This window comes from Salvelinus alpinus, chromosome 31 (genome assembly GCF_045679555.1).
Source record: "Salvelinus alpinus chromosome 31, SLU_Salpinus.1, whole genome shotgun sequence".
Taxonomy (NCBI): domain Eukaryota; kingdom Metazoa; phylum Chordata; class Actinopteri; order Salmoniformes; family Salmonidae; genus Salvelinus; species Salvelinus alpinus.
The window spans coordinates 31,325,720-31,346,810 of record NC_092116.1 but is presented as its reverse complement, the minus strand read 5'-3'; the positions used below and the strand labels follow the sequence as shown (position 1 = coordinate 31,346,810).

The 21,091-nt window shown below is 40.9% G+C and overlaps 1 protein-coding gene across 3 annotated transcripts in view; it reads right to left on the bottom strand.

The window, feature by feature from the left end:
* exoc6b (exocyst complex component 6B) overlaps window positions 1-21,091 on the bottom strand; it is a 209,576-nt gene that overhangs the window by 155,916 nt on the left and 32,569 nt on the right. For all 3 annotated transcript variants that reach the window (XM_071379107.1, XM_071379109.1, XM_071379108.1), the window contains exons 2-6: window positions 20,220-20,385; window positions 19,609-19,656; window positions 19,177-19,267; window positions 2,248-2,293; window positions 412-616 (exon numbers count right to left, since the gene is read on the bottom strand). In XM_071379107.1, the coding sequence (XP_071235208.1) occupies window positions 412-616; window positions 2,248-2,293; window positions 19,177-19,267; window positions 19,609-19,656; window positions 20,220-20,385 (556 nt within the window). The remainder of the gene's footprint in view (window positions 1-411; window positions 617-2,247; window positions 2,294-19,176; window positions 19,268-19,608; window positions 19,657-20,219; window positions 20,386-21,091) is intronic.

Here is a 21,091-nt window from a genome sequence, read left to right as displayed (position 1 = left end):
AGAGACAGAAGAGAGAGACAGAAGGGAGAGAGAGAGACAGAAGGGAGAGAGAGAGACAGAAGGGGGAGAGGGAGAAGGGAGAGAAAGAAGGGGGGGAGAGGGGGGGGAGAGGGAGAAGGGAGAGAAAGAAGGGGGGGGAGAGGGGGGAGCGAGGAGAAGGGAGAGAAAGACAGAAGGGAGAGAAAGACAGAAGGGAGAGAAAGACAGAAGGGAGAGAAAGACAGAAGGGAGAGAAAGACAGAAGGGGGAGAAAGAAGGGAGAGAAAGACAGAAGGGGGAGAGGGAGAAGGGAGAGAAAGAAGGGGGAGAGGGAGAAGGGAGAGAAAGAAGGGGGGGAGAGAGAGGGGGAGCGGGAGAAGGTGAGCGAGACAGAAGGGGGAGAGAAAGAGGGAGAAGAGAAGTCACACATACCTGCTTCATAGCGGTCTCTCCTATCTTGTCGCTGTGTTTCCGAATAGACTCCAGGAAGTCTTTGAGTTGAGACATGGCTGTATCACTGATGAGGGTCCTCAGTCTGGGGATATTGTCAGACATGATAGAACAGAACCTGTACTGGCCCGCTCTGGGGAGACACGTCTGTTCCAGCTGCTCTAGAGTCCGCAGCGCTGGGTAGTACCTACAAACACACACATGATTAACAGAACCTGTACTGGCCCGCTCGAAGAAGATAGGAAGTGGAAGAGACCTCCAAGGTCCACAACACTGGGGAGTACTTTAACAAGGAACAGAAGGGTTGATACACACACACACACACACACACACACACACACACACACACACACACACACACACACACTCTACCTGAAACTACTCCAACATAGCCTAAAACCCTAAAGAGGGACGTCCCGGCAGTGAAGAAAGGGATTCAAAAGCACCATCCCTGCCTATGAAGCAGCGTGGTCCCCGCCTATGAAGCAGCGTGGTCCCCGCCTATGAAGCAGCGTGGTCCCCGCCTATGAAGCAGCGTGGTCCCCGCCTATGAAGCAGCGTGGTCCCCGCCTATGAAGCAGCGTGGTCCCTGCCTATGAAGCAGCGTGGTCCCCGCCTATGAAGCAGCGTGGTCCCCGCCTATGAAGCAGCGTGGTCCCCGCCTATGAAGCAGCGTGGTCCCCGCCTATGAAGCAGCGTGGTCCCCGCCTATGAAGCAGCTTGGTCCCCGCCTATGAAGCAGCTTGGTCCCTGCCTATGAAGCAGCTTGGTCCCCGCCTATGAAGCAGCTTGGTCCCCGCCTATGAAGCAGCTTGGTCCCTGCCTATGAAGCAGCGTGGTCCCCGCCTATGAAGCAGCGTGGTCCCCGCCTATGAAGCAGCGTGGTCCCCGCCTATGAAGCAGCGTGGTCCCTGCCTATGAAGCAGCGTGGTCCCTGCCTATGAAGCAGCGTGGTCCCTGCCTATGAAGCAGCGTGGTCCCTGCCTATGAAGCAGCGTGGTCCCCGCCTATGAAGCAGCGTGGTCCCTGCCTATGAAGCAGCGTGGTCCCTGCCTATGAAGCAGCGTGGTCCCTGCCTATGAAGCAGCGTGGTCCCTGCCTATGAAGCAGCGTGGTCCCTGCCTATGAAGCAGCGTGGTCCCTGCCTATGATGAAGAAGATGAAGGCAGGGAGTCTAATGCTCCAGAATAACAGCAGAAAAAAATTGAGAATCCTGTCACTGGAAAAGCATTGAGACACATACAGAGGTATTGCACAACATTCAATTCCTCACACACTGACACGACACACACACATTGTGTTGGCCGACCTCTCCACTCCCCCTGTGCTGTGGGCCAAACGGCAGGATGGAGAGAATGAGAAAAGAAACGAGAGGAAAGACACAAACAAACAACAATTTATGACCCACAAGGCACATCAACAGGTCAGCCTTAGGCCAGAGAGAGAGAGAAGGGGTAAAGAGAGAGGGGTAGAGAAAGAGAGGAGGGGTAGAGAAAGAGAGCGAGCGAGAGAGGAGGGGTAGAGAGAACGAGAACGGAGGGGTAGAGAGAGAGAAGGGGGGGGCCCGAACCTCTCCAGCAGAGCCACTCCAGCAGATCCAAGAAGGTTGGATAGCAATATGGTGACATTTCCAACAAATACCGTGAACCATGTCTCCCTCTGGTGGCCAAGTAGGCAGCAGAGGACAAGATACAGCAGACGGGGAGGAGGGAAAAGAGAGTAAAACAGAGAAGAGAAACGTGCCGACACAAAGACGGAATGAGAGGAGGGGGGGATAGAGTAAGGCGGCAAATTAATGTTAGAAAATAAGATCAATACCTTTTTTGAGTCATCTGTTCCTGTAGTTTGTTGTACATCTCCAACACTGACAGACAGAGACAGACACAGACAGGTCAATTATCAGCTGTATAACTGTGTCTACCAGCCACCAGCTATTTATGTGGTATAGCTATCTGCTATGTAATGTGTTATAGTCACCTGCTATGTAATGTGATATAGCTATCCGCTATGTAATGTGTTACAGTCATCTGCTACGTAACGTGTTACAGTCATCTGCTACGTAACGTGTTACAGTCATCTGCTACGTAACGTGTTAGTCATCTGCTACGTAACGTGTTACAGTCATCTGCTACGTAACGTGTTACAGTCATCTGCTACGTAACGTGTTACAGTCATCTGCTACGTAACGTGTTACAGTCATCTGCTACGTAACGTGTTACAGTCATCTGCTACGTAACGTGTTACAGTCATCTGCTACGTAACGTGTTACAGTCATCTGCTACGTAACGTGTTACAGTCATCTGCTACGTAACGTGTTACAGTCATCTGCTACGTAACGTGTTACAGTCATCTGCTACGTAACGTGTTACAGTCATCTGCTACGTAACGTGTTACAGTCATCTGCTACGTAACGTGTTACAGTCATCTGCTACGTAACGTGTTACAGTCATCTGCTACGTAACGTGTTACAGTCATCTGCTACGTAACGTGTTACAGTCATCTGCTACGTAACGTGTTACAGTCATCTGCTACGTAACGTGTTACAGTCATCTGCTACGTAACGTGTTACAGTCATCTGCTATGTAACGTGTTAGTTATCTGCTACGTAATGTGTTACAGTCATCTGCTACGTAACGTGTTACAGTTATCTGCTATGTAACGTGTTACAGTTATCTGCTATGTAACGTGTTACAGTTATCTGCTATGTAACGTGTTACAGTTATCTGCTATGTAACGTGTTACAGTTATCTGCTATGTAACGTGTTACAGTTATCTGCTATGTAACGTGTTACAGTCATCTGCTATGTAACGTAATGTGTTAGAGTTATCTGCTATGTAACGTAATGTGTTAGAGTTATCTGCTATGTAACGTGTTACAGTTATCTGCTATGTAACGTGTTACAGTTATCTGCTATGTAACGTGTTACAGTCATCTGCTATGTAACGTAATGTGTTAGAGTTATCTGCTATGTAACGTAATGTGTTAGAGTTATCTGCTATGTAACGTGTTACAGTTATCTGCTATGTAACGTGTTACAGTTATCTGCTATGTAACGTGTTACAGTTATCTGCTATGTAACGTGTTACAGTTATCTGCTATGTAACGTGTTACAGTTATCTGCTATGTAACGTGTTACAGTTATCTGCTATGTAACGTGTTACAGTTATCTGCTATGTAACGTGTTACAGTTATCTGCTATGTAACGTGTTACAGTTATCTGCTATGTAACGTGTTACAGTTATCTGCTATGTAACGTGTTACAGTTAACTGCTATGTAACGTGTTACAGTCATCTGCTATGTAACGTAATGTGTTAGAGTCATCTGCTATGTAACGTAATGTGTTAGAGTTATCTGCTACGTAACGTGTTAGTCATCTGCTACGTAACGTGTTACAGTCATCTGCTACGTAACGTGTTACAGTCATCTGCTACGTAACGTGTTACAGTCATCTGCTACGTAACGTGTTACAGTCATCTGCTACGTAACGTGTTACAGTCATCTGCTACGTAACGTGTTAGAGTTATCTGCTATGTAACGTAATGTGTTAGAGTTATCTGCTATGTAATGTAATGTGTTACAGTTATCTGCTATGTAACGTGTTACAGTTATCTGCTATGTAACGTGTTACAGTTATCTGCTATGTAACGTGTTACAGTTATCTGCTATGTAACGTGTTACAGTTATCTGCTATGTAACGTGTTACAGTTATCTGCTATGTAACGTGTTACAGTCATCTGCTATGTAACGTGTTACAGTCATCTGCTATGTAACGTGTTACAGTCATCTGCTATGTAACGTAATGTGTTAGAGTTATCTGCTATGTAACGTAATGTGTTAGAGTTATCTGCTATGTAACGTAATGTGTTAGAGTTATCTGCTATGTAACGTAATGTGTTAGAGTTATCTGCTACGTAACGTGTTAGTTATCTGCTACGTAACGTGTTACAGTCATCTGCTACGTAACGTGTTACAGTCATCTGCTACGTAACGTGTTACAGTCATCTGCTACGTAACGTGTTACAGTCATCTGCTACGTAATGTGTTAGAGTTATCTGCTATGTAACGTAATGTGTTAGAGTTATCTGCTATGTAATGTAACGTGTTACAGTTATCTGCTATGTAACGTGTTACAGTTATCTGCTATGTAACGTGTTACAGTTAACTGCTATGTAACGTGTTACAGTCATCTGCTATGTAACGTAATGTGTTACAGTCATCTGCTATGTAACGTAATGTGTTAGAGTTATCTGCTATGTAACGTAATGTGTTAGAGTTATCTGCTACGTAACGTGTTAGTTATCTGCTACGTAACGTGTTACAGTCATCTGCTACGTAACGTGTTACAGTCATCTGCTACGTAACGTGTTACAGTCATCTGCTACGTAATGTGTTAGAGTTATCTGCTATGTAATGTAATGTGTTACAGTTATCTGCTATGTAACGTGTTACAGTTATCTGCTATGTAACGTGTTACAGTCATCTGCTATGTAACGTAATGTGTTACAGTCATCTGCTATGTAACGTAATGTGTTAGAGTTATCTGCTATGTAACGTAATGTGTTAGAGTTATCTGCTACGTAACGTGTTAGTTATCTGCTACGTAACGTGTTACAGTCATCTGCTACGTAACGTGTTACAGTCATCTGCTACGTAACGTGTTACAGTCATCTGCTACGTAATGTGTTAGAGTTATCTGCTATGTAATGTAATGTGTTACAGTTATCTGCTATGTAACGTGTTACAGTTATCTGCTATGTAACGTGTTACAGTTATCTGCTATGTAACGTGTTACAGTTATCTGCTATGTAACGTGTTACAGTTATCTGCTATGTAACGTGTTACAGTCATCTGCTATGTAACGTGTTACAGTCATCTGCTATGTAACGTGTTACAGTCATCTGCTATGTAACGTAATGTGTTAGAGTTATCTGCTATGTAACGTAATGTGTTAGAGTTATCTGCTATGTAACGTGTTACAGTTATCTGCTATGTAACGTGTTACAGTTATCTACTATGTAACGTGTTACAGTTATCTGCTATGTAACGTGTTACAGTTATCTGCTATGTAACGTGTTACAGTTATCTGCTATGTAACGTGTTACAGTTATCTGCTATGTAACGTGTTACAGTTATCTGCTATGTAACGTGTTACAGTCATCTGCTATGTAACGTGTTACAGTTATCTGCTATGTAACGTGTTACAGTCATCTGCTATGTAACGTGTTACAGTTATCTGCTATGTAACGTGTTACAGTTATCTGCTATGTAACGTGTTACAGTTATCTGCTATGTAACGTGTTACAGTTATCTGCTATGTAACGTGTTACAGTCATCTGCTATGTAACGTAATGTGTTACAGTCATCTGCTATGTAACGTAATGTGTTAGAGTTATCTGCTATGTAACGTAATGTGTTAGAGTTATCTGCTACGTAACGTGTTAGTTATCTGCTACGTAACGTGTTACAGTCATCTGCTACGTAACGTGTTACAGTCATCTGCTACGTAACGTGTTACAGTCATCTGCTACGTAACGTGTTACAGTCATCTGCTACGTAACGTGTTACAGTCATCTGCTACGTAACGTGTTAGAGTTATCTGCTATGTAACGTAATGTGTTAGAGTTATCTGCTATGTAATGTAACGTGTTACAGTTATCTGCTATGTAACGTGTTACAGTTATCTGCTATGTAACGTGTTACAGTTATCTGCTATGTAACGTGTTACAGTTATCTGCTATGTAACGTGTTACAGTTATCTGCTATGTAACGTGTTACAGTTATCTGCTATGTAACGTGTTACAGTCATCTGCTATGTAACGTGTTACAGTCATCTGCTATGTAACGTGTTACAGTCATCTGCTATGTAACGTGTTACAGTCATCTGCTATGTAACGTAATGTGTTAGAGTTATCTGCTATGTAACGTAATGTGTTAGAGTTATCTGCTACGTAACGTGTTAGTTATCTGCTACGTAACGTGTTACAGTCATCTGCTACGTAACGTGTTACAGTCATCTGCTACGTAACGTGTTACAGTCATCTGCTACGTAACGTGTTAGAGTTATCTGCTATGTAACGTGTTACAGTTATCTGCTATGTAACGTGTTACAGTTATCTGCTATGTAACGTGTTACAGTTATCTGCTATGTAACGTGTTACAGTTATCTGCTATGTAACGTGTTACAGTTATCTGCTATGTAACGTGTTACAGTTATCTGCTATGTAACGTGTTACAGTTATCTGCTATGTAACGTGTTACAGTTATCTGCTATGTAACGTGTTACAGTTATCTGCTATGTAACGTGTTACAGTTAACTGCTATGTAACGTGTTACAGTCATCTGCTATGTAACGTAATGTGTTACAGTCATCTGCTATGTAACGTAATGTGTTAGAGTTATCTGCTACGTAACGTGTTAGTTATCTGCTACGTAACGTGTTACAGTCATCTGCTACGTAACGTGTTACAGTCATCTGCTACGTAACGTGTTACAGTCATCTGCTACGTAACGTGTTACAGTCATCTGCTACGTAATGTGTTACAGTTATCTGCTATGTAACGTGTTACAGTTATCTGCTATGTAACGTGTTACAGTTATCTGCTATGTAACGTGTTACAGTTATCTGCTATGTAACGTAATGTGTTAGAGTTATCTGCTATGTAATGTAATGTGTTACAGTTATCTGCTATGTAACGTGTTACAGTTATCTGCTATGTAACGTGTTACAGTTATCTGCTATGTAACGTGTTACAGTTATCTGCTATGTAACGTGTTACAGTTATCTGCTATGTAACGTGTTACAGTTATCTGCTATGTAACGTGTTACAGTTATCTGCTATGTAACGTGTTACAGTCATCTGCTATGTAACGTGTTACAGTCATCTGCTATGTAACGTAATGTGTTAGAGTTATCTGCTATGTAACGTAATGTGTTAGAGTTATCTGCTATGTAACGTAATGTGTTAGAGTTATCTGCTATGTAACGTAATGTGTTAGAGTTATCTGCTATGTAATGTAACGTGTTAGAGTTATCTGCTATGTAATGTAACGTGTTACAGTTATCTGCTATGTAACGTGTTACAGTTATCTGCTATGTAACGTGTTACAGTTATCTGCTATGTAACGTGTTACAGTTATCTGCTATGTAACGTGTTACAGTTATCTGCTATGTAACGTGTTACAGTTATCTGCTATGTAACGTGTTACAGTTATCTGCTATGTAACGTGTTACAGTCATCTGCTATGTAACGTGTTACAGTCATCTGCTATGTAACGTAATGTGTTAGAGTTATCTGCTATGTAACGTAATGTGTTAGAGTTATCTGCTATGTAACGTAATGTGTTAGAGTTATCTGCTATGTAACGTGTTACAGTTATCTGCTATGTAACGTGTTACAGTTATCTGCTATGTAACGTGTTACAGTTATCTGCTATGTAACGTGTTACAGTTATCTGCTATGTAACGTGTTACAGTTATCTGCTATGTAACGTGTTACAGTTATCTGCTATGTAACGTGTTACAGTTATCTGCTATGTAACGTGTTACAGTCATCTGCTATGTAACGTGTTACAGTTATCTGCTATGTAACGTGTTACAGTTATCTGCTATGTAACGTGTTACAGTTATCTGCTATGTAACGTGTTACAGTTATCTGCTATGTAACGTGTTACAGTCATCTGCTATGTAACGTAATGTGTTACAGTCATCTGCTATGTAACGTAATGTGTTAGAGTTATCTGCTATGTAACGTAATGTGTTAGAGTTATCTGCTACGTAACGTGTTAGTTATCTGCTACGTAACGTGTTACAGTCATCTGCTACGTAACGTGTTACAGTCATCTGCTACGTAACGTGTTACAGTCATCTGCTACGTAACGTGTTACAGTCATCTGCTACGTAACGTGTTAGAGTTATCTGCTATGTAATGTAATGTGTTACAGTTATCTGCTATGTAATGTGTTACAGTTATCTGCTATGTAACGTGTTACAGTTATCTGCTATGTAACGTGTTACAGTTATCTGCTATGTAACGTGTTACAGTTATCTGCTATGTAACGTGTTACAGTTATCTGCTATGTAACGTGTTACAGTTATCTGCTATGTAACGTGTTACAGTCATCTGCTACGTAACGTGTTAGAGTTATCTGCTATGTAACGTAATGTGTTAGAGTTATCTGCTATGTAATGTAATGTGTTACAGTTATCTGCTATGTAACGTGTTACAGTTATCTGCTATGTAACGTGTTACAGTTATCTGCTATGTAACGTGTTACAGTTATCTGCTATGTAACGTGTTACAGTCATCTGCTATGTAACGTGTTACAGTCATCTGCTATGTAACGTGTTACAGTCATCTGCTATGTAACGTAATGTGTTAGAGTTATCTGCTATGTAACGTAATGTGTTAGAGTTATCTGCTACGTAACGTGTTAGTTATCTGCTACGTAACGTGTTACAGTCATCTGCTACGTAACGTGTTACAGTCATCTGCTACGTAACGTGTTACAGTCATCTGCTACGTAACGTGTTACAGTCATCTGCTATGTAACGTGTTACAGTTATCTGCTATGTAACGTGTTACAGTTATCTGCTATGTAACGTGTTACAGTTATCTGCTATGTAACGTGTTACAGTTATCTGCTATGTAACGTGTTACAGTTATCTGCTATGTAACGTGTTACAGTTATCTGCTATGTAACGTGTTACAGTCATCTGCTACGTAATGTGTTAGAGTTATCTGCTATGTAACGTAATTTGTTACAGTTATCTGCTATGTAATGTAATGTGTTACAGTTATCTGCTATGTAACGTGTTACAGTTATCTGCTATGTAACGTGTTACAGTTATCTGCTACGTAACGTAATTTGTTACAGTTATCTGCTACGTAACGTAATTTGTTACAGTTATCTGCTATGTAATGTAACGTGTTACAGTTATCTGCTATGTAACGTGTTACAGTTATCTGCTATGTAACGTGTTACAGTTATCTGCTACGTAACGTGTTACAGTCATCTGCTACGTAACGTGTTACAGTCATCTGCTACGTAACGTGTTAGAGTTATCTGCTATGTAACGTAATGTGTTACAGTTATCTGCTATGTAACGTAATGTGTTACAGTTATCTGCTATGTAACGTGTTACAGTTATCTGCTATGTAACGTGTTACAGTCATCTGCTATGTAACGTGTTACAGTCATCTGCTATGTAACGTGTTACAGTCATCTGCTATGTAACGTGTTACAGTCATCTGCTATGTAACGTGTTACAGTCATCTGCTATGTAACGTGTTACAGTTATCTGCTATGTAACGTGTTACAGTTATCTGCTATGTAACGTGTTACAGTCATCTGCTATGTAACGTGTTACAGTCATCTGCTATGTAACGTGTTACAGTCATCTGCTATGTAACGTAATGTGTTAGAGTTATCTGCTATGTAACGTAATGTGTTAGAGTTATCTGCTATGTAACGTAATGTGTTAGAGTTATCTGCTATGTAATGTAATGTGTTACAGTTATCTGCTATGTAACGTGTTACAGTTATCTGCTATGTAACGTGTTACAGTTATCTGCTATGTAACGTAATGTGTTAGAGTTATCTGCTATGTAATGTAATGTGTTACAGTTATCTGCTATGTAACGTGTTACAGTTATCTGCTATGTAACGTGTTACAGTTATCTGCTATGTAACGTGTTACAGTTATCTGCTACGTAACGTGTTACAGTCATCTGCTACGTAACGTGTTACAGTCATCTGCTACGTAACGTGTTACAGTCATCTGCTATGTAACGTGTTACAGTTATCTGCTATGTAACGTGTTACAGTTATCTGCTATGTAACGTGTTACAGTTATCTGCTACGTAACGTGTTACAGTCATCTGCTACGTAACGTGTTACAGTCATCTGCTACGTAACGTGTTAGAGTTATCTGCTACGTAACGTGTTACAGTTATCTGCTACGTAACGTGTTACAGTTATCTGCTACGTAACGTGTTACAGTTATCTGCTATGTAACGTGTTACAGTTATCTGCTATGTAACGTGTTACAGTCATCTGCTATGTAACGTGTTACAGTCATCTGCTATGTAACGTAATGTGTTACAGTCATCTGCTATGTAACGTAATGTGTTAGAGTTATCTGCTATGTAACGTAATGTGTTACAGTTATCTGCTATGTAACGTGTTACAGTTATCTGCTATGTAACGTGTTACAGTTATCTGCTATGTAACGTGTTACAGTTATCTGCTATGTAACGTGTTACAGTTATCTGCTATGTAACGTGTTACAGTTATCTGCTATGTAACGTGTTACAGTTCTGCTATGTAACGTGTTACAGTCATCTGCTATGTAACGTGTTACAGTCATCTGCTATGTAACGTGTTACAGTCATCTGCTATGTAACGTGTTACAGTCATCTGCTATGTAACGTGTTACAGTTATCTGCTATGTAACGTGTTACAGTTATCTGCTATGTAACGTGTTACAGTCATCTGCTATGTAACGTGTTACAGTCATCTGCTATGTAACGTGTTACAGTCATCTGCTATGTAACGTAATGTGTTAGAGTCATCTGCTATGTAACGTAATGTGTTAGAGTTATCTGCTACGTAACGTGTTAGTTATCTGCTACGTAACGTGTTAGTTATCTGCTACGTAACGTGTTACAGTCATCTGCTACGTAACGTGTTACAGTCATCTGCTACGTAACGTGTTACAGTCATCTGCTACGTAACGTGTTACAGTCATCTGCTACGTAACGTGTTACAGTCATCTGCTACGTAACGTGTTACAGTCATCTGCTACGTAACGTGTTACAGTCATCTGCTACGTAACGTGTTACAGTCATCTGCTACGTAACGTGTTACAGTCATCTGCTACGTAACGTGTTACAGTCATCTGCTACGTAACGTGTTACAGTTATCTGCTACGTAACGTGTTACAGTTATCTGCTACGTAACGTGTTACAGTTATCTGCTATGTAACGTGTTACAGTTATCTGCTATGTAACGTGTTACAGTCATCTGCTATGTAACGTGTTACAGTCATCTGCTACGTAACGTGTTACAGTCATCTGCTACGTAACGTGTTAGAGTTATCTGCTACGTAACGTAATGTGTTACAGTTATCTGCTACGTAATGTAATGTGTTACAGTTATCTGCTATGTAACGTGTTACAGTTATCTGCTATGTAACGTGTTACAGTTATCTGCTATGTAACGTGTTACAGTTATCTGCTACGTAACGTGTTACAGTTATCTGCTACGTAACGTGTTACAGTTATCTGCTACGTAACGTGTTACAGTCATCTGCTACGTAACGTGTTACAGTTATCTGCTATGTAACGTAACGTGTTACAGTTATCTGCTATGTAACGTGTTACAGTTATCTGCTATGTAACGTGTTACAGTTATCTGCTATGTAACGTGTTACAGTTATCTGCTATGTAACGTGTTACAGTTATCTGCTATGTAACGTGTTACAGTTATCTGCTATGTAACGTGTTACAGTTATCTGCTATGTAACGTGTTACAGTTATCTGCTATGTAACGTGTTACAGTTATCTGCTATGCAACGTGTTACAGTTATCTGCTATGCAACGTGTTACAGTTATCTGCTATGTAACGTGTTAGAGTTATCTGCTATGTAACGTAACGTGTTAGAGTTATCTGCTATGTAACGTAACGTGTTACAGTTATCTGCTATGTAACGTGTTACAGTTCTGCTATGTAACGTGTTACAGTTATCTGCTATGTAACGTGTTACAGTTATCTGCTATGTAACGTGTTACAGTTATCTGCTACGTAACGTGTTACAGTTATCTGCTACGTAACGTGTTACAGTTATCTGCTACGTAACGTGTTACAGTCATCTGCTACGTAACGTGTTACAGTCATCTGCTACGTAACGTGTTACAGTCATCTGCTACGTAACGTGTTACAGTCATCTGCTACGTAACGTGTTACAGTCATCTGCTACGTAACGTGTTACAGTCATCTGCTACGTAACGTGTTAGAGTTATCTGCTATGTAACGTAACGTGTTAGAGTTATCTGCTATGTAACGTGTTAGAGTTATCTGCTATGTAACGTGTTACAGTTATCTGCTATGTAACGTGTTACAGTTATCTGCTATGTAACGTGTTACAGTTATCTGCTATGTAACGTGTTACAGTTATCTGCTATGTAACGTGTTACAGTTATCTGCTATGTAACGTGTTACAGTTATCTGCTATGTAACGTGTTACAGTTATCTGCTATGTAACGTGTTACAGTTATCTGCTATGCAACGTGTTACAGTTATCTGCTATGCAACGTGTTACAGTTATCTGCTATGCAACGTGTTACAGTTATCTGCTATGCAACGTGTTACAGTTATCTGCTATGCAACGTGTTACAGTTATCTGCTATGCAACGTGTTACAGTTATCTGCTATGTAACGTGTTACAGTTATCTGCTATGTAACGTGTTACAGTTATCTGCTATGTAACGTGTTACAGTTATCTGCTATGTAACATGTAACAGTTATCTGCTATGTAATGTAATGTGTTACAGTTATCTGCTATGTAACGTGTTACAGTTATCTGCTATGTAACGTGTTACAGTTATCTGCTATGTAACGTGTTACAGTTATCTGCTATGTAACGTGTTACAGTTATCTGCTATGTAACGTTTTACAGTTATCTGCTATGTAACGTGTTAGTTATCTGCTATGTAACGTGTTACAGTTATCTGCTATGTAACGTGTTACAGTTATCTGTTACGTAACGTGTTACAGTTATCTGCTACGTAACGTGTTACAGTTATCTGCTACGTAATGTGTTACAGTTATCTGCTACGTAACGTGTTACAGTCATCTGCTACGTAATGTGTTAGAGTTATCTGCTATGTAACGTAATGTGTTAGAGTTATCTGCTATGTAATGTAATGTGTTACAGTTATCTGCTATGTAACGTGTTACAGTTATCTGCTATGTAACGTGTTACAGTTATCTGCTATGTAACGTGTTACAGTTATCTGCTATGTAACGTGTTACAGTTATCTGCTATGTAACGTGTTACAGTTATCTGCTATGTAACGTGTTACAGTTATCTGCTATGTAACGTGTTACAGTTATCTGCTATGTAACGTGTTACAGTTATCTGCTATGTAACGTGTTACAGTTATCTGCTATGTAACGTGTTACAGTTATCTGCTATGTAACGTGTTACAGTTATCTGCTATGTAACGTGTTACAGTTATCTGCTATGTAACGTGTTACAGTTATCTGCTATGTAACGTGTTACAGTTATCTGCTATGTAACGTGTTACAGTTATCTGCTATGTAACGTGTTACAGTTATCTGCTATGTAACGTGTTACAGTTATCTGCTATGTAACGTGTTACAGTTATCTGCTATGTAACGTGTTACAGTTATCTGCTATGTAACGTGTTACAGTTATCTGCTATGTAATGTAATGTGTTACAGTTATCTGCTATGTAATGTAATGTGTTACAGTTATCTGCTACGTAATGTGTTAGAGTTATCTGCTATGTAACGTAACGTGTTACAGTCATCTGCTATGTAACGTAACGTGTTAGAGTTATCTGCTATGTAACGTAATGTGTTAGAGTTATCTGCTACGTAACGTGTTACAGTCATCTGCTACGTAACGTGTTACAGTCATCTGCTACGTAACGTGTTACAGTCATCTGCTACGTAACGTGTTACAGTCATCTGCTACGTAACGTGTTACAGTCATCTGCTACGTAACGTGTTACAGTCATCTGCTACGTAACGTGTTACAGTCATCTGCTACGTAACGTGTTACAGTCATCTGCTACGTAACGTGTTACAGTCATCTGCTACGTAACGTGTTAGAGTTATCTGCTATGTAACGTAACGTGTTACAGTTATCTGCTATGTAACGTGTTACAGTTATCTGCTATGTAACGTGTTACAGTTATCTGCTATGTAACGTGTTACAGTTATCTGCTATGTAACGTGTTACAGTTATCTGCTATGTAACGTGTTACAGTTATCTGCTATGTAACGTGTTACAGTTATCTGCTATGTAACGTGTTACAGTTATCTGCTATGTAACGTGTTACAGTTATCTGCTATGTAACGTGTTACAGTTATCTGCTATGTAACGTGTTACAGTTATCTGCTATGTAACGTGTTACAGTTATCTGCTATGTAACGTGTTACAGTTATCTGCTATGCAACGTGTTACAGTTATCTGCTATGCAACGTGTTACAGTTATCTGCTATGCAACGTGTTACAGTTATCTGCTATGCAACGTGTTACAGTTATCTGCTATGCAACGTGTTACAGTTATCTGCTATGTAACGTGTTACAGTTATCTGCTATGTAACGTGTTACAGTTATCTGCTATGTAACGTGTTACAGTTATCTGCTATGTAACGTGTTACAGTTATCTGCTACGTAACGTGTTACAGTTATCTGCTATGTAACGTGTTAGTTATCTGCTACGTAACGTGTTACAGTTATCTGCTACGTAACGTGTTACAGTTATCTGCTACGTAACGTGTTACAGTTATCTGCTACGTAACGTGTTACAGTTATCTGCTACGTAACGTGTTACAGTTATCTGCTACGTAACGTGTTACAGTCATCTGCTACGTAACGTGTTACAGTCATCTGCTACGTAACGTGTTACAGTCATCTGCTACGTAATGTGTTAGAGTTATCTGCTATGTAACGTAATGTGTTACAGTTATCTGCTACGTAACGTGTTACAGTCATCTGCTACGTAACGTGTTACAGTCATCTGCTACGTAATGTGTTAGAGTTATCTGCTATGTAACGTAATGTGTTACAGTTATCTGCTATGTAACGTGTTACAGTTATCTGCTATGTAACGTGTTACAGTTATCTGCTATGTAACGTGTTACAGTTATCTGCTATGTAACGTGTTACAGTTATCTGCTATGTAACGTGTTACAGTTATCTGCTATGTAACGTGTTACAGTTATCTGCTATGTAACGTGTTACAGTTATCTGCTATGTAACGTGTTACAGTTATCTGCTATGTAACGTGTTACAGTTATCTGCTATGTAACGTGTTACAGTTATCTGCTATGTAACGTGTTACAGTTATCTGCTATGTAACGTGTTACAGTTATCTGCTATGTAACGTGTTACAGTTATCTGCTATGTAACGTGTTACAGTTATCTGCTATGTAACGTGTTACAGTTATCTGCTATGTAACGTGTTACAGTTATCTGCTATGTAACGTGTTACAGTTATCTGCTATGTAACGTGTTACAGTTATCTGCTATGTAACGTGTTACAGTTATCTGCTATGTAATGTAATGTGTTACAGTTATCTGCTATGTAATGTAATGTGTTACAGTTATCTGCTACGTAATGTGTTAGAGTTATCTGCTATGTAACGTAACGTGTTACAGTCATCTGCTATGTAACGTAACGTGTTAGAGTTATCTGCTATGTAACGTAATGTGTTAGAGTTATCTGCTACGTAACGTGTTACAGTCATCTGCTACGTAACGTGTTACAGTCATCTGCTACGTAACGTGTTACAGTCATCTGCTACGTAACGTGTTACAGTCATCTGCTACGTAACGTGTTACAGTCATCTGCTACGTAACGTGTTACAGTCATCTGCTACGTAACGTGTTACAGTCATCTGCTACGTAACGTGTTACAGTCATCTGCTACGTAACGTGTTACAGTCATCTGCTACGTAACGTGTTAGAGTTATCTGCTATGTAACGTAACGTGTTACAGTTATCTGCTATGTAACGTGTTACAGTTATCTGCTATGTAACGTGTTACAGTTATCTGCTATGTAACGTGTTACAGTTATCTGCTATGTAACGTGTTACAGTTATCTGCTATGTAACGTGTTACAGTTATCTGCTATGTAACGTGTTACAGTTATCTGCTATGTAACGTGTTACAGTTATCTGCTATGTAACGTGTTACAGTTATCTGCTATGTAACGTGTTACAGTTATCTGCTATGTAACGTGTTACAGTTATCTGCTATGTAACGTGTTACAGTTATCTGCTATGTAACGTGTTACAGTTATCTGCTATGCAACGTGTTACAGTTATCTGCTATGCAACGTGTTACAGTTATCTGCTATGCAACGTGTTACAGTTATCTGCTATGCAACGTGTTACAGTTATCTGCTATGCAACGTGTTACAGTTATCTGCTATGTAACGTGTTACAGTTATCTGCTATGTAACGTGTTACAGTTATCTGCTATGTAACGTGTTACAGTTATCTGCTATGTAACGTGTTACAGTTATCTGCTACGTAACGTGTTACAGTTATCTGCTATGTAACGTGTTACAGTTATCTGCTACGTAACGTGTTACAGTTATCTGCTACGTAACGTGTTACAGTTATCTGCTACGTAACGTGTTACAGTTATCTGCTACGTAACGTGTTACAGTTATCTGCTACGTAACGTGTTACAGTTATCTGCTACGTAACGTGTTACAGTCATCTGCTACGTAACGTGTTACAGTCATCTGCTACGTAACGTGTTACAGTCATCTGCTACGTAATGTGTTAGAGTTATCTGCTATGTAATGTAATGTGTTACAGTTATCTGCTACGTAACGTGTTACAGTCATCTGCTACGTAACGTGTTACAGTCATCTGCTACGTAATGTGTTAGAGTTATCTGCTATGTAACGTAATGTGTTACAGTTATCTGCTATGTAACGTGTTACAGTTATCTGCTATGTAACGTGTTACAGTTATCTGCTATGTAACGTGTTACAGTTATCTGCTATGTAACGTGTTACAGTTATCTGCTATGTAACGTGTTACAGTTATCTGCTATGTAACGTGTTACAGTTATCTGCTATGTAACGTGTTACAGTTATCTGCTATGTAACGTGTTACAGTTATCTGCTATGTAACGTGTTACAGTTATCTGCTATGTAACGTGTTACAGTTATCTGCTATGTAACGTGTTACAGTTATCTGCTATGTAACGTGTTACAGTTATCTGCTATGTAACGTGTTACAGTTATCTGCTATGTAACGTGTTACAGTTATCTGCTATGTAATGTAATGTGTTAGAGTTATCTGCTACGTAATGTGTTAGAGTTATCTGCTATGTAACGTAACGTGTTACAGTCATCTGCTATGTAACGTAATGTGTTAGAGTTATCTGCTACGTAACGTGTTACAGTCATCTGCTACGTAACGTGTTACAGTTATCTGCTACGTAACGTGTTACAGTTATCTGCTACGTAACGTGTTACAGTCATCTGCTACGTAACGTGTTACAGTCATCTGCTACGTAACGTGTTACAGTCATCTGCTACGTAACGTGTTACAGTCATCTGCTACGTAACGTGTTACAGTCATCTGCTACGTAACGTGTTACAGTCATCTGCTACGTAACGTGTTACAGTCATCTGCTACGTAACGTGTTACAGTCATCTGCTACGTAACGTGTTACAGTCATCTGCTACGTAACGTGTTACAGTCATCTGCTACGTAACGTGTTACAGTCATCTGCTACGTAACGTGTTACAGTCATCTGCTACGTAACGTGTTACAGTTATCTGCTACGTAACGTGTTACAGTTATCTGCTACGTAACGTGTTACAGTTATCTGCTACGTAACGTGTTACAGTCATCTGCTATGTAATGTAACGTGTTACAGTCATCTGCTATGTAATGTAACGTGTTACAGTCATCTGCTATGTAATGTAACGTGTTACAGTCATCTGCTATGTAATGTAACGTGTTACAGTCATCTGCTATGTAATGTAACGTGTTACAGTCATCTGCTACGTAATGTAACGTGTTACAGTTCTGCTACGTAACGTGTTACAGTTATCTGCTACGTAACGTGTTACAGTTATCTACTACGTAATGTGTTAGTCACCTGCTATGTAATGTAACGTGTTACAGTTATCTGCTATGTAATGTAACGTGTTACAGTCATCTGCTATGTAATGTAACGTGTTACAGTCATCTGCTATGTAATGTAACGTGTTACAGTCATCTGCTATGTAATGTAACGTGTTACAGTCATCTGCTATGTAATGTAACGTGTTACAGTCATCTGCTATGTAATGTAACGTGTTACAGTTATCTGCTATGTAATGTAATGTGTTACAGTCATCTGCTATGTAACGTAACGTGTTACAGTCATCTGCTATGTAACGTGTTACAGTCATCTGCTATGTAACGTGTTACAGTTATCTGCTATGTAACGTGTTACAGTTATCTGCTATGTAACGTGTTACAGTTATCTGCTATGTAACGTGTTACAGTTATCTGCTATGTAACGTGTTACAGTTATCTGCTATGTAACGTGTTACAGTTATCTGCTATGTAACGTGTTACAGTTATCTGCTATGTGAACGTGTTACAGTTATCTGCTATGTGACGTGTTACAGTTATCTGCTATGTAACGTGTTACAGTTATCTGCTATGTGAACTGTGTACCTGGTAGGCAGTGTGTGATCTGTGTACCTGGTAGGCAGTGTGTGATCTGTGTACCTGGTAGGCAGTGTGTGATCTGTGTACCTGGTAGGCAGTGTGTGATCTGTGTACCTGGTAGGCAGTGTGTGATCTGTGTACCTGGTAGGCAGTGTGTGATCTGTGTACCTGGTAGGCAGTGTGTGATCTGTGTACCTGGTAGGCAGTGTGTGATCTGTGTACCTGGTAGGCAGTGTGTGATCTGTGTACCTGGTAGGCAGTGTGTGATCTGTGTACCTGGTAGGCAGTGTGTGATCTGTGTACCTGGTAGGCAGTGTGTGAACTTGTCGATGGATGTGGCGATGTTTCTCTGTTGCAGGCGACACAGTCTCAACTCATCCATATAGGTTAACAGCTAGAGAGAGAGAGACACACAGAGATAGAGATAGATAAAGAGACACAGAGACAGAGATAGAAACAGAGACAGAGACACAAAGACAGAGACAGAGAGAGACAGAGACACAAAGACAGAGACAGAGAGACACAGAGACAGAGAAAGAGACAGAGACAGAGAGAGAGAGAGAGAGAGAGAGCGAGAGAGAGAGATGGGGGGGTAACAAAAATGGAGATAGAGGATGAGGAGGATTGGAGAAGAGGTGGAGAAAGATCTCATTTGATTAGTCCTGAAATTACATGAATTATTGATCAACTGTCAGATTATCTGTTTTGACAATGATGTTGGTTATGATGTCATACCCCTTTCCCATCGTCCTGGAGACGTTGGTTGGTCTCAGTCACCTGACTCTGAAACAGGAGGAAAACAACCAATCAGAGAGAATCGTAATTAGTCACTCTCCTCCCACTCCCGTTCTCTCCTCTCTGCAACTTGCTCCTTTCTCCCGGTCTGCCTTCTCTCCTGCCATCATCTCCTCTTTACCTCCTGGAGTCAGTCTCCTCCTCTCACACCTCCCCCCTCTCCTCATCCCCCCCTCTCCTCATACCCCATCCACCCCTCTCCTCATCCACCCCCTCTCTACTTATCCCCCATCCACCCCCTCTCCTCATCCCTCCCTCTCCTCATACCCCATCCACCCCTCTCCTCACACCTCATCCCCCCCCTCTCCTCACACCTCATCCCCCCCTCTCCTCACACCTCATCCCCCCCTCTCCTCATCCCCCCCTCTCCTCATACCCCCCTCTCCTCATCCCCCCCTCTCCTCACACCCCCCTCTCCTCACACCCCCCTCTCCTCACACCCCCCTCTCCTCATTCCCCCCCCTCTCCTCATACCCCCTCTCCTCATACCCCCTCTCCTCATACCTCATCCCCCCCCTCTCCTCATCCCCCCTCTCCTCATCCCCCCTCACCTTGAGTTTCTGTGCTTCTCCCCTGACTTTGAGTAGTTCAGTGATGGAGTCAACGAAGCCTTGGAAATGGTGGTTACACATCTTTTCAATGTCTCTGTCATGGTTACGAATCCTCCCGTCCAGCTTCACCATAAACAAGCCATGTTCCTGTCCGTCATACACAGACCTGGAGAGAAGAGAAAACAAGAGCATTTAGCAGACTCTTTAATCCAAAGAGATTTACAATGTCAGGGATACATTTCGTTGTACTGGGTGTCCCCAAAGGGAATTAAAACACACAAAGTGTTGAGGGAACGGAACACTTTTAGCAATGACGAAAAATATATCTTGATGAAAAAGATAACGTATCTTGATCCACTCCCATGGCTTCTAATATACACTTACACCATCTACCCTGCAGATGGCGCCATTACACCACCTACCCTGCAGATGGCGCCATTACACCACCTACCCTGCAGGTGGCGCCATTACACCACCTACCCTGCAGGTGGCGCCATTACACCACCTACCCTGCAGGTGGCGCCATTACACCACCTACCCTGCAGGTGGCGCCATTAGGTATTAACAGTATAGTGGTGGATCTGTAGGGTCTGGATAGGTATAAACAGTATAGTGGTGGGTCTGTAGGGTTTGGATAGATATAAACAGTATAGTGGTGGATCTGAAGGGTCTGGATAGGTATAAACAGTATAGTGGTGGGTCTGGATAGATATAAACAGTATAGTGGTGGATCTGTAGGGTTTGGATAGATATAAACAGTATAGTGGTGGGTCTGAAGGGTCTGGATAGGTATAAACAGTATAGTGGTGGATCTGTAGGGTCTAGATAGGTATAAACAGTATAGTGGTGGATCTGAAGGGTCTGGATAGGTA